General features: G+C 47.1%; 2 protein-coding genes across 9 annotated transcripts in view; one reads left to right on the top strand and one right to left on the bottom strand.

Annotated features, from left to right (window-relative positions):
- Positions 1–6: 6 nt before the first annotated feature.
- Positions 7–11178, bottom strand: GTF3C4 (general transcription factor IIIC subunit 4). Of its 7 annotated transcripts, none has more exons than XM_042477867.1 (5): positions 10705–11178; positions 8466–10271; positions 5986–6116; positions 2338–2426; positions 7–1068 (listed from the first exon to the last, which is right to left on the bottom strand). In XM_042477867.1, the coding sequence occupies exons 1-5, from the start codon at positions 11002–11004 to the stop codon at positions 1004–1006; spliced, it is 2391 nt and encodes a 796-aa protein (XP_042333801.1). In that variant the 5' UTR covers positions 11005–11178; the 3' UTR covers positions 7–1003. The 7 variants fall into 7 exon arrangements, 4 of the variants coding, with proteins under 4 accessions (XP_042333801.1, XP_042333802.1, XP_042333803.1 ...); XM_042477868.1 differs by having other exon boundaries at positions 10822–11178; XR_006104918.1 differs by lacking the exons at positions 7–1068; positions 2338–2426 and having other exon boundaries at positions 5990–6253; positions 8369–10271.
- A 2577-nt stretch (positions 11179–13755) lies between these two features.
- The window catches only part of DDX31 (DEAD-box helicase 31), a 64915-nt gene continuing 64221 nt past the window's right edge, over positions 13756–14449 (top strand). For both annotated transcript variants that reach the window (XM_042477872.1, XM_042477871.1), the window contains exon 1: positions 13756–13781. The gene's annotated coding sequence lies outside the window, so the exon portion shown is untranslated. The remainder of the gene's footprint in view (positions 13782–14449) is intronic.

Genomic DNA, 14449 nt, shown 5'->3' with positions numbered 1-14449 from the left:
TAAAGATTATGATGATAATGATGATGATTTCCCAAGGTGTCACAGGAAGAGGTCCCACAGCCTGACTCACCTCTTTCTATTGAACATGTGGATTTATCCATGCTGGGGTGGAAATACTGTTATTTACTTATATCAGTTCTGAAAGATGACACAGGCTTTGTCCAGGTTATTTCTTAGACTAACAGAAGGAGCTATCCCCATTGGCTATGGAGGACTGCCAGAGTTGGGCCCAAATTCAGTTCTTGAATGTGCTTACTGTCCAGCCCAGCAGAGGGAGGCGACAAAAGCGCCGTGCTGAATTCAGAGGTGATTCTGTGCTGGTGTTCTTTGGTGGTCCTGTGCTTCAGGAGCAGGTCAGCTGGATTCCAAGACTGATGTTCAAGTGCCTAACATTTTGCGAATCTACTTTTAAGAACTTCACATCCCACTTCTGCCTCAGAAAGCTATTTCAACTGCCTGAAGGTTTTTAATATGAGGCCCAAGACTTGTCTGCTTACTTGTGCAGGAGCAAAATGGATCATTTCTCTTCATGGACTATAATGGACATGAAAGGTATTTTTTAAAAGATGCTGAAACACAGACATTCTTGCTAATAATTTAATTGTCTCTGGCAGAGTAAGTGCCAACCGCAGCAGAGCTCCTTCTGACCCACCAAATAGCAGCAGAGGTCTGATGTCTAGGCTTCCATCCTCACCACAAAGAAAAGTTCTGCCTGCCCAACAAAAGGAGCATGTAGAGAGTTTCCAGCCTTACGTGCCAAAAAGAAGCAAGCCAGCTGCTCGAAATTCAAAAGTGTCTGTACTGGAGTTTCCTAAGAGAAGGGCCTGGCTGCCTCTTAGGCTTGAAATGGGACCCTGAAACCACTTAGCTGATCCAGCTCACAGGGTTCTGTTGACTTTTCTTTTCCACATCGTAACTCCTCTGCGCCTTTGGGCCATTCCCAGCTAGACAGTGCTTTGGTGTTAGAGTAAAGGACTTCAGCCTCTCCACCATAGTTCATTTTCTAGAAAACAGGAGAGTCGCAGAATGTACAAGGCCCCTGCAATAACCTCTTGATCCATTCTGGATCTGAAAATAAGAAAACAAGCTATTGAAGAACAAAATGAGCAAAAAAGAAAAGCAGAGAAAGCAGAGTCCAAGACATTGTTTAATTCATCCAAAGTGTTTTGGAGAAAAATAATCTTTGGTGGCTGTAACACACATGGCTTTGGACTCTCCAAATTCCTCAGCATTAAACCAGGGCAGTTGAAGCAGTCTCAAACTGGATTATTTCTGCAGTGTAGTTTTGGACTTAAATCAAGGAAAATAATATGCAGTACCACTCTATACTGATTTGGTCAGGCCTCGCCAGTTTTGGACACAACAATTCAAAAAGGAAGTTGACAAGCTGGACCGTGTCCAGAGGAGGGCAACCAAAATGGTGAAAGTTCTGGAAGCCATGCCCTATGAGGGGCAGTTTAGGGAGCTGAGTATGTTTAGCTAGAAGAAAAGAAGGTTCAGAGGTGATATGATAGACCTGTTTAAAGGGATGTCATTCTGAAGATGGAGCAAGTTTATTTGCTAATGCTCTAAAGCAGTGGTCCCCAAACTGTGCCCTTTAAGAGATTTTGTACTTCAGCTCCCAGAAGCCTCAGCCATGTTGGCTAATAGTGTGGGATTCTGGGAGTTTAAGTCCAAAATCCCTTAAAGAGCACAGTTTGGGGACCACTGCTCTAGAGAACAGGACCTGGGCAAAAGGGTTTAAACTATAGGGAAAGAGATTTCACCTCAATATCAGGAAGAACCTCCTAAAGATAAGAGCTATTCCACATTGGAATACATCATCTTGGACTGTAGTGGAGTCTCCTTCTTTGGAGGTTTTTAAACAGAGGCTGAATGGCCATCTGTTGGGGTTCTCTGATTGTGTATTCTTGCATGGCAGAATGAGGTTGGACTAGATGGCTGTTGAGGTCTCTTCCAACTCTGTGATACTATGAAATACATTTCATATAATAAAATGCATTATTTGAGCTAAAGAGAGTATTTGCTGCAGCCTGAGTTCCCTTTACTGAGCAACAATGCAAAATAGGACCACATGCACTGCCAAGCTTCTTGGGGGAAATCTACCCTTTTTGAAATAAAGGAGTGACATGATGGCATCTAACAGAAAAGTCAAGATCATTCAATTCCACATATCCTTGAGGAGGAAAGAGGCTCAGTCTGCACCCAAAGTGGGAGCACCTGGCAACTGCCTGAGGCAGGAGAGAGGACCAGCATACCACATGCCTCCTAGTACAGATTGTGAAGGGAAGCCGCTGCCACTGCCCCCCCGGTACCTAGAAAAAGGAACTTGCTTACCTTCTGGGGTGGGATGACGGGCAATGCTGTCACGAAGGAGGCACCTTCTGTACATCAAACTCTGGCAGGCCTGGTAGGTGAGAAAGCACCTGTGGAAGGGGGAGCAGAATCACAATGCAGCTTTGTAATCAGAAGGCCAGAGGTGCCCTCATTCCAAATGTGACTAAGTCAGCAAATGCTGAGTGAGATTTGGACTAAGGTAGCTGTGTGCAGGGCCCATGGAAACAAAAGGAGGTTGGTCATAACCGGAGCATACACCCATCTCCTTCAGCAGGACTCAGGATTTATCAACTTAGGGGCAAAAGAGAGTGCTCCTCTGGAGTGGTGTCCCGCCACCCCTTTTCTCCGGATCAGGGCCACAGCAACCACATGTCCCCAAGCCGATACTTTGCCAGCGCTAAAAAGAATGGCAAAATGCTGCTCCTTTTAGCACTGGCAAAAATGCTCCCTTGTCTCTGTGGCGGTGGCTTTTCGGTGCTCCTTTGGCACAGTGTCTAAACACTGCAGCAAAGGAGCACTGTGACACCCCCGCTGTGCGGCGTGATACAGGCATTGGGGCGTGGGGCACTCTGCCCCAAAGCTGGCGTTAAACACCAGTCTGTTTAACCCCTTAGTCTGGATTCATCCCACTGCAAAATAAATAAATAAATACATCCACCCAAAGTCAATGCAGCCCTCCATAGCTAAAAAGTTTCTCATCCCTAACCAAAGGTCTGGGGATGAACTTTGTCCCTCCACCACCCAACAAGTGCTCTTTGTGGGTTCTCCTGACATCTCTGATGGTAAAATATGAGAAAGCTGCATGGCGTTGGTAAGACTAGGGTGGGGAGATTCCTGCATTATGGCCCCCACTACCTCAACATTCACAGGTACTCATGCTGTGAACCCCCATCTTTCTCCATGCCCAAAGCATACCAAAACCATCTGGCCAGACTCCCTTACAGTTATGTCACAGACTAGATTTTCCTTTTAACTGTATTCTAGGATTTTTCCAAAGTGGAGATTTGAAAAATCAGACAAATGAGTTTGGAAACATTCGTTTGGAACCGCATGCAACATAGTGATACATTCAAAAAGGACCCTGTCACATACCACCAGCTGTAAACTTAGGTTTGTTGCCAAATAATGTGAGGAAAGCAACCAAGACAGCAGGCAAGCTCTGTAGTGCTTGGGAGAGTGGTCTGTCTTGTGCTGTAGCAAATTCGTTAAAGAAAGCAGCAACCAGAAAGCATGGGGGGGGGGCAGCCAGAGAGTAGAGGAAGAGTCAGGTAAGAGACAGCAGCACAGGGAGAATGAGTGTGTGCAAAGAACACCTTTGGATGAGGAAACAGAGAAGCATGGAGAGAAAAGGGGTGGAGAGAATAGGCACAAAAGGTAAGTGTGGGCTCAGGTGTGATCAAAGTGCTTCTCTGAGAAAGTGTCACAGAGCAACCCCTCTCAATACAAGTGTCACTGCTGGGACCTGGCCAAGGCAAATCTGAAGTGCAAAGCTAACCCCTGGAACAGCTACTTCTGCCCAGTGCTGGTGGATGCTATTATTATATTTTACAAACCAGTATAGAAAGCCTGTCACCCTAACACCTGAGGGCAGACTGGGCCTATACAGACAAGCTGCTTCGGGTCTCTTTGGAGGTAAGCTGTTTAAATGATGCATGCATCCTAAGAGGCCAGAAGCTGCACCAAAGCTGCACTCCAGTCTGCCCCACTGTCTTGGTTTGGTGGCTTATAGTAAACTCCTACTAAGGTGTTATTCTCCATTTATGTTTACCCAAATTCTCTCTACTGGTCCAGGTTGATCACTCACATGGACTTCTGTACAAGTGAATTTGTCTGACAAAATGCTACTCTCCCTTTTCTTCTTCCCTATCCATTCTTTTTTGAACAGACTATATATCTCATTTGCTATATTCCAATCATTGAAGTGATCCCATCATTTTCTGTTACACCTATAAAGTCATATTTACCTTCCTGCACTAGGACTTCAAGCTTCTGTAACCAGCTCATTAACAATTTTCCTGCAGCTCTTTGGATCTGCTGACATTTTCAAACAGTTTCCAAAGGAAGTCCCATGTGCAGCGCATTACAATAATCCAAATGGTATGTAACTAAAGTGTCCTGTTTGTCACCCTCTTGTTTTATGCCAGGATGCATGCTTTATGTGGGAAACAGCTCTACAAGCCCAGGCTTCTCAATAGGCTCTGTTGCCTACCTGATACTATACAGTTACCACATCCTCCAATCCCAGACCACCCAAAAGAGATTCCCTGCTACTGTAGGCTTTGAGATCAACCCCTGAGGGAATTCTGACCAGGTTGGGATGGCTGCTGAGGGGTTCAGACAGCTGTAGTTTCCTACTGCAAATCTACCATCAGTCAACTTTTACCTAGGAAATATCTCTATATCCCATACTTCCCCAGCCTGGTGAACTCCAGCAGTTCAGAATAAGAAATTGCCAGTCCGCCATATCAAATAAACTGAGAAACACTGGATTTGAATTGTAACTCCCTAAATCTTGGGCTGCATGGCCAGTGGTCATTCACTGCAGGCAGTGAAGTCCAAAAAGTCTTGAAGAATACAGAATGGGTAAGGCAGGTATCTAAAATGGACATCCCTGTATCCCCTTCCCTAGCAGAGATTGCAATGGGATTTACTTCTGAGGAGACAAGCACAGGATTGTCTTCTGAGTGTGACGTCTGAAATCGTGTGATAACTACATCACTAAGTTTTGCTGGTTATCCAGTATCTTAGTATAAATACTTCCAATTGTTAGGGGGAAATAAAATATTTAATACAACATATAACATTAATCTATCAGATTTTTTAAAAATTTCCTGTACTACACATAACCCAAATTAAGACAAACAGCTCTCAGCCAATGCTTCAAGTACTGGAAAATTAATTTGCTGGAAAATTCAGGTTGCTGACAAGAAAAAAATACTAGCCCTGTGTCCTCTTAATGGCTAATACATTGATTGCAACATAAGCTTTTGTGGACTAGAATCCACTCTGTCATATGCAGTGGTTGTTTCAAATCCATCTTGCAACTGAAAACAAATCTCCTAGCAGAGTTTTACTGAAGCACAAGTAGGCAAGAGAGGCTGATAAGCAATGAGCCGGAACTGACAGCTCTAGCATTTCCCATTTCCCAGCAGGATTCTCCCTTTAGCTGTTTATTTTTAGGCAGTGGATTTATAGCCCACCTTTCATCCCAACCAGGATTGCTTAGGACATGGATCACACACCGTTCACACATATTAAAATACACATCCAAGGCTAAAAACAATTGAACTGTGGTGTAATTTTAAAACTACCTAGGCTGGAGAAATTTATATGTCTGTTCTACCAGCACAGACTGGTAAATTTCACGTGACAACCATCACCTTTGTGTGTCCAAGTGCCCACTTGTCTCATGGCAACTCTCCCACCTTCTAGCAAGACTGACCAGATCACAACCAAATGCAAACACAAGGTAAGAAAGGACAACGAAAGACTGAGAAGCAAGTAAAACCCCTGGTGCAAAACCCAATACACAAAAACAGCCTGAGTGGTGCCTATGTGCTCCCCATGCTGCACAGAAACACAGTTCACAATCATTCTTCACACTTCTCTCCTCCAGCCTATGCCAGCCTCAATGGAAGCAGGGCTTACCTGAGCCAAATGTGTCCATTGGAGCAAATGGCCTGCTTGCGGTCTGTGAATGGCAGGATCTCTTTGCACAAGCTGCAGTGCTCCGGGAAAGTCTGTTTGTTCATTTTCTTTAAGATATGCCCAATCAGCACCTGGGAACACATAGCAGCAGCAGCAGTCAGCAGCTGCAGCGCTGATAGGAAGAGACAGCTGCCTGCTGAAAGGTGGAGAAATCTCCCAGGAACGCGAGCAGGGCTTTCTGAAGAACACAAGATGCAAAAACCCAAACCTGCTTAAAACAGAATACAATAAAATGAAAAAGCAACACAGGCTTTCGTGGGCTTGCAAAAGGCAGAGAGTGAATGAATGACTTCTCCGCATGCTGCTCAGGTAGTCTGAAGAACATAATTGCCCTAATCCCCATGCATCTGAGAAGTAATAAAGAGCTGATGGTTGAAGGCAGACTGAAAGAGAGGAGCTCAGCCTCAAAGCACATGTTACCACTCAGAGAACATGAGAAAATATTTTTGAACACTCTCTCTTCTGTCAGTTGAGTTTCAAGCCTTACCTACTTAGGAATCTGGAGGAAACACTCAGGATTTTGACAACCACAGAACAACATTGTTGTTATTTATACAGAACCATGGATGGATATGGTGCGTTATAGAGCAATGCAAAGAAAAATACAGTCCTCTGCCCCAAAGCCTTTACAACTGACATTTCAACAGGAAGGGAAATAGGAGAAACATTACCAGGCCTCAAGAGTGCCATGTCTGTCACCTTAGGAAATGTGTGACATTCTGAATTCTACAAATATTTACAGGAGAATAACAGCAGCACTTATCGTAATCTTATCTCAAGTTATAAGTAATCAGGGACACCTTGTAACTTGCGGATGTGTGCAGGTGGGATGCATGTGTGTGTATGTGTGTGTGTGTGTGTGTGTGAGAGAGAGAGAGAGAGAAGTGGAAAAAAACACCCAGTTATTCCATGTACCATTTTCCCCATGGAGCCTAACACCCTTTGTCCAATGGGACTCTGTTCACCACCACAAGATCTGGCACTCAATGCAAGGATGGAGGCCTCAGGGCTCTCCCTTGTTGCTGCACCAGTCCCCTGGACACAAAGGCTTTTGGCCCTACAAGATGGGAGACTGAATACTCTCAGGGGTATTATGTGTTCCATTTTTATAACTTCCAAAATCTTCTTTTCCTCTAATATATCAACATTGTTAGGGTGGTCTCTTTTTCTTTACCTTCATTTACTCCTTTTCTCCCCACCAAACCCAGCTCACTGAAAGCTGAGCCAAAGTAGCAGCTTCACTGCATCCTTCCATGAGCCAGTGGATACCCAATGAAGCCCCAGCACATCCCTCTGTAATCAAATGTGATGCTACATTATTGGGGCAGGATAAAATTACGTATTATGGTACTGTATAAAAATAACGCCCCAACTCTAGCTACAGGAGCACACACACATTTACATTTATGCAAATATGAATCTTTCCTTTAGCACTGTACACCTGTGGCCTTTGTATAACAAGTATGTTTTTTCACTGTCTCTGAGGTCACATCAGGTTATTTTCCTGGACTCCTTGCTGAGATACTAGATCTTAGGAAGCCATTCTTATCTATTCTCAAATGGTTTGCTTCTGATTTGAAGTTGCATTTTATCACATATACCAGTCATGCCGAGATGAAACTGTGAACTAGAACTGCTGATATCCCTGCCTTATCTGAGGGACAGCTTGATTCAGTAGAACCTTACTGTTATCAGGAGAGGCCCTCTAGAAGACAGTCTTCCACTTGCAGAAGAGGGGCACTGGAAAGAGGCACATGGAAAGGGCTTCCTTCTGTCTTGTTCCCAGACTCTGGAACTCTCTCTTTCAGAAACTGTGGCTGGCTGGTCCCTATCTATCTGTATTAAGGAAGGAGGCCATAACACCTTTTTAACTTAACTGCTTAACTGCTTTATAGTTTTATGTGTTGTTTCTATACATTTTAAAATCCGATTCCTGCACACTATCTATCTATCTATCTATCTATCTATCTATCTATCTATCTATCTATCTAGTATACCACCTTGGCAGTACTGAAGTATCTTAAGCGATATTTTAAAAAAGCATTGTTCCACTGTGCCCGGCCCCTTCTGAAAGGGAGAACACGTAATTAATTAACCAGAAGCCGAGGACAAAATGCTTCTTGTTATGTCTGACCTGAGACCAGGTCTTGTCACCCAAACAAATCAGGAAATGAAAATATCTTCAGAATTTGGCTCCAGACTCTGGTTTATTGGGGAAGCAGCAAACCAGGAGGTTGGATCCAGATGTAACAGGAAGCATTTGCTCCTTCATTCTTTTCTGCTTAGCTTAACCAGTCCCACTGATGGGAAGAGCCATACTCACAAACAAAGAGCCCAGATGCTCAGCAACTTCAGACTCAGTGTTACATCCAGAGGCAGCCTTACCATCCCCAGCAGTTCTCACATTGAGATGTCCTTACCCGAGCTGTCCTGTCCTCATTACTGTTATCAACCATTAAGAAGTCACAGATGCCCCGGGTGGGGATGCTGGTGTTTTCCGTTATCCAGGTGTGCAGGTAGACTTCCCCCAAGACCTGCTTCATGTGCTCCCGTGTCAAATGCATTTCCACAGTTTCAATCTGGGCCTGGATCTCAAGCAGCTTCTGCTCAACAGGCTCTCGCCCTCCTTCCTCACTTGAGTGGGTGAGAGAATCCTCTGCTGCATCGTCCATCTCCACATCTTTGCTTGCCTCACTCAGAAGCTGCTTGCTGCCCTGTTTCAAAGTCCCTTGCTCTTGCTGATGCTCAGGAGACGGAGCTAGTAAGACCTTTGTGTCCTCGTGTGTTGGCCTCCACAAGGCTTCAGAAGGCACCTTCTGCAACGACTGGTACAAAGTTCTCAAGAGGAACAGTTTGAAGCGCCAAAAGTAATTGGACCCACAGTTTTCAATCTTTTTATCCAAGGCTTCCTGTAGGAATTGTGGAATGTGCTTATCTTTCAAGATTTTCCAACGAACAAGATCTGTCAGGTCAACCTGCTTGAAAAGGTTTTGGACAGACGGCTCCAGCAGCTGAGCTGCTGCCTCCTCAAATGTTTTGAGGGTAAGAAACTGAACCTGGTAGTTCTTGGTAATAGGGTGAAGACCATTGATCATGCCTTCTGTTGTAATGAGTGCCAGGTAGGCCCCACATGGGCTCATGGCAATCCCATGAGTCCTCACAGAGCCAAACACCTCGGACAGCTTGATTAGTTGGTGCTCAAATTTCAAAGCAATGTCTGTGAAGATAGGAATCAACTGCCTCACCTTCCCATCGATGGAGCATGTATAGATGGTGCCATTTTGCCTGTCCACTGTCATGGAGACGATTGGCAGGGAGTGAAGCCCCGTCACGTGGGAGTTGTGAACGTTTAGGCCAGCCTTGGAGATCAGGAGCAGGCACCAGAAGACGTAGCAGCCCCTCGCAGCTACCACTAAGCTGCAGCTGCACTTCTGATAGGGATGGTAGAGCGGGATGCTTTTGATGCTATGTACTGGCAACTGGTCCATCTCCTGCCACAAAATGACCGGCTGCCTCAGGGTGAAGTAGCCCTTGACCGCCTTCAGGTTGACTGGGAGAATTTTCACTGGCCCAAAAGTACTCCCCACAATGAGGCCACTCATCTTGCGGTTGCTATGTTCGTATTCCCACCAGGACATAACGCTGGGGGAATCGACCCCCGACTCAATGGTGTTGCAGGACGTGATGGACTCCTTGCCCGCAAAAGGCAACTGGAACTGCCAGATGGCAATGTTCCCGTTCTCAAACAGCACCGCCAGCAACACACTGCCCACATCCCGGCACTCGTTGTTATGCTTTACTTGCTGAGTGGTGCAGATGCCAGACCACTCCATGCGCACGGGGGTCTGCATGCTGTGCCTTCTCTGGAATTCAGGGAGGTTTCCCAGATCTGCCGGAGGCAGCTCCCCTTTGGAAAGCATGTAGCCGTTTTCCGACAGCCTCTCTCCATAGAGCTCAGTCAAGTCCACCAGCTGCACCCACTGCAACCGGTTCAGGTTAGCATGGATGGTCAGCCTGTTGTCCAGGGTCAAGGCTGCTAAGAGGCACCGGCCGTTCGCATCGCAGCCCAGCGGAGACCAGCTGGAGTATTTGTAGCCTCGCATGGACGGCAACGATTTCCCTTCGGGGTTGAACACTCGGTCCAACATGAACGTCTGGCTCACCGCCGGGTCCTTGGAACTTGCAAACTTCTCCTTGCATTCGGCAACTTCTTTCTTGGAACCGACCTGGAAAAGGAGGCATAAGATTAGTGTGATGTTCCAGATGCCAGCATCCCCAATGGATGGCCCTGGCTCTTTGCTATGGAATTCTGGGAGTTGGAGTTTGTTGTGTGGTCCAGAGGTCAAGGCTTAACTCTTTGTCTGCCTCTCTGCTATGGAATTCTGGGAGTTGGAGTTTGTTGTGGGGCCCAGAGCGGAGCTCTGCTCTGGGACCCACAACCAACTCCAACTCCCAGGATTCCATAGCCTTGAGCCAGGTAGAGTTAAAGCTCTGCTCTGGGACCCACAACCAACTCCAACTCCCAGGATTCCATAGCCTTAAGCCACATAGAGTTAAAGCTCTGCTCTGGGCCCCACAACCAACTCCAACTCCCAGGATTCCATAGCAAAACCGGGTTATTCCCCCTGCCTGGCTGCATCCCTTCTTAGGCAGACCCACCCGGAGGTGGCAGGCCTCGGCCGGGGCCGGGACGGCGGTGCGGTGGAGGACGAGGTCGGCGGCCCCTCGGGCGTCGCAGAGCTGCTCGAGGACGGCGACGCTGCGGGCCGTGCTCACCGACACGCGGTGGTCCTCCGACCAGGCCAAGGGCTCCACGCCGCTCACGTTGTGTTGCAGGCGCACCGCCGGCTCCCGACGCGACGCGGAGAAGGCCGGCCCCGACGCGGGCCTCGCTTCTGAAGGAGGGAGCGCGCGGCCCAACGCTGCTTCCTCCGCCAGCGAAGGCGGCGCCGCTGCCATTTTGTTCGCCGGCCCCAGCTCTCGCCTCAGGGACAGAGTCCCCCGCCTCCGGCGAAGGAACGCGCAACGCGCATGCGCCAGCCCCCGCGGAAGGACCCTCGCTCAAGGTGTCCGCCTCATTCGCCTGTTTGGCCTGCTTTCCTTCTGCAACTTTGGCCGAGAGCAGCGGCGAGTAGAGTCTCCCCCTGAGGAGGAGGCGGCGGCGCCGGAGGGACTTTGGGGCTGAGGGCCACCAAGTGCGGTGGAACCAACGCTTTTAACCGCCTTAACGGGGCTTTCCAGTGTAACTCTGGGAATTGTAGTTTTCTGTGGGTCTGACGGAAGAGGCGAGATGTGTCGCCGAACTACAAATCCCAGGGTTCCACTCTGCACCGTCCCACCACAGACGCTCTTGAAAGGGGCGTTTTAACGGAGGCGGGCGCTGCTCCCTCTTCGGGATCTTAGGATTCGCAGTCGTTTTGACGGGGGGAGAATAGGAGTAGAAACCCCAGGCCTTAATCCCCCCCAATAGGCTTCTGGTTGGGTTTCCTCAGAGCTTCTCCTTCTCCTCAGGCGCCGCCTTGGTCACCTTTGCGGGGGTCCTTCCGCCGGGGTCACATGAGGCAGAAGGGAACCCGGTGCGAATCCTGCTCGCGAGGCTGGTTTCCAGCCAGGGATGGAGGCGGAAGGCGGGCTGCTAATGATCAACGCCGGCTTGGACCCGGAGGGCAAAGGCTGGAAGGTGCGAGGGTTGCATCCACACTGGAGAAATAACCCGGTTTGGCACCGCTTTAACTCTTTGTCTGCCTCTCTGCTATGGAATTCTAGGAGTTGGAGTTGGTTGTGGGGCCCACAGCAGAGCTTTAACTCTATCTGGCTCAAGGCTATGGAATTCTGGGAGTTGGAGTTGAATTCCCAGAATTCCATAGCAGAGAGTCAGACAAAGAGTTAAGCCTTGACCTCTGGACCACACAACAAAATCCAACTCCCAGAATTCCATAGCAGAGAGGCAGGCAAAGAGTTAAAGCGGTGCCTTTCCCTTATTGACCCTTGACTATTATTATTATTTCCCTTATTGACCCCTGTTCCTCTTCTCCTAGAAGCCCCTGAAAAGGAGGTCAAGTTTGCCTTTACCCCAAATCAGCAAACCTCAGAAGAAGAAGAAGAAGCCTGGAAGTCCTGCCAAGGCGCCTAAGCAGCCCCTCTCCCCCCCAGAAGAAGCCCCTGGATGATGGGAAAGACAGTCACCGGCTGAGCGGCAACAGGCCTTTCGTGAAGACTTCCAGCCTCTTCAGAAACAACCCTGAGGTTCCACAGATCAAGAGGTCTTTTGTGCCCCTTTCCCAGCAAACGTGCCTTTTCCGTAATATGCGAGTGGCAGTTTCTGGCGTCGGATCAAAATACGCTCATCCTTCCATATTTGCGGATTTGATTAGTATGTTCTCTCTAGGAATGTCTAGGTCCTCCAGTGCAACTCTGTGGTCAACTTTAACTAAGACCCCATACTGACAAGCCAAAATATAGTTCTTCCAGGCCAGTTTCTATGGTCAGTGTCTGTCGGACGTTGACCACAGAGTTGCGCTGGAGGACCTACGGATTCCTAGAGAGGTGTCCTCTCAGGTCAAACCATGGTGTTTTTGTTATTTATGGTTTTTCCATATTCACAGGGGTCTTGTGTCCCTGACCCTATCGAACACGGAGGGACAAGTGTACCAGCGAAGACCAGTAAGCAGAAAGAGCAAGGGGAGAAATCAGATGCAGGAGTCTTACACCAGGAGAGCTAAAACTAGTAGATAATCAGGGGTTTAATGCCTTGGATTTCAACTTCCATAATCCCTTGCGGGTGGCTGTGCATGATGGGTCTTCTCCATGCCAGTGTGCACTTTATGGCTGTGCCATTGCCTTTCTCTTAAAAGAGCGGGGAAAACATGCAATCCTCCAAATGCCTCTGGATTGCAGCTCCAATGATGCCTCACCATGTTGCGGTTCAAAATCCCTGGCAGGCTAGACGTTCCCGAAACTTAACTTAAAAGTGCATAATTTAGAAGTTACCTTAAACCACATTCAAGATGCAGATTCGTTTTCTCCTCCAGCTTTTGCTCATGTGCTCCTATCTTAAAACGCAGTACCCAAGAAATGAGGGATAGTTGGTATTTGTTGATTTTTAGCTTTGTGCCTTGATTTCTTGAGAGGGAAGCAAGTATAAGACGGTTGCCACTAGACAACCCTTGCCCTGACTCGATGAATTCTGGGAACTGTAGTTTTGTGAGACATGTTGCTTTCTCTGTCAGAGAGCTCTGGTGCCACAATAAACTACAGTTCCCACGATTCCCTAGCATTGAGCCAGGGCTGTTAAAGCAATCTCAAAATGGATTATGTCTGCAGTGTGTTTTTGATCCTAATTTCGACAGGATTTAAACATATTAAGTAAATGCAGTAGCATAATTTTAACAGGATAAAAACTAATGGAATAAGCAGAGAGGTTAAAGCAGCTTAAAAGGCAACATGTTTAAAAACATAGGCAATTGTGAACCACCTCTAAGTATTCTTTGCTTAAGAAAATCCTGTGAAAATCATGTTTGGGCTTGTTCTGAAAAGAAACCAATGTTGACGCTAGTCAGGCAGCCTTTCAAAGGTTAGGGTTAGGGGTGGGGTGCCATAGCCAAAAAGGCACTCTCCTTTTTTGTTTTTTAACTCATTCACTCTTTCCTTTCTCTCACAGGGTATCAGTGCAACAAGTGCAAGAGGAGGTTTTCACCTCTGATTCCTTCGATCAGCTGGGCCTTCATCCCCATTTGGTGAGAGCCTTCTTCCTTTCTTTCTTTTGTGGATAGTGCAAAAGGTTGTCCACCTCTGTACTAACTCTTGGGATTCATGACCATAGAAGGGTAGGTGTGTATTTGTGGGTTTTGCTCCAGGGTAAAATGTAGCACCACTGTATTAGTATAAACATGGTGCTGTTAAATGAACTTTCCCTTCTCCGTATTCATTGAGATTATTTTCAGTGATATGATTATTTTGGTCATCAAGTAACACAGTTAGGCTTAAAATGTCCCGCAGTGGATCTCTCAACTCAGTACAGGAATCTTGCATTGGCAGCATCCCTGAGAGAAGGCCACACAGACTTGGTTTAAATACGTCCTGTGAAGGAGAGTCCATCAGACCCCAAGGCAGCCTCTTTCACTCCCAAACAGGTCTTTTAGCCTTCTCTGTCAGAGAGCTCTAGTGTCACAACAAATTACAATTCCCATAATTTCTTAGCTTTGAGACAGCTAAAGTGGTGTCAGACTAGATTATTTCTGCAGTGCGGATGCCGCCTATGAGGAAGTCAGTGGTGACAAATGTCCCTGAATAAACTATGATAGCTCAGTTCACCAACAGTTGGGACTGACTTCAATGCCACAATTCTCTTGTCCTTTTTTTCTTATCGATGGCCTGTTACAGACAGCCAAAATAAAGCTGCTTC

The sequence above is a fragment of the Sceloporus undulatus genome, chromosome 7, assembly GCF_019175285.1.
Source record: "Sceloporus undulatus isolate JIND9_A2432 ecotype Alabama chromosome 7, SceUnd_v1.1, whole genome shotgun sequence".
Taxonomy (NCBI): domain Eukaryota; kingdom Metazoa; phylum Chordata; class Lepidosauria; order Squamata; family Phrynosomatidae; genus Sceloporus; species Sceloporus undulatus.
This window is presented reverse-complemented; position numbering and strand designations above follow the sequence as displayed.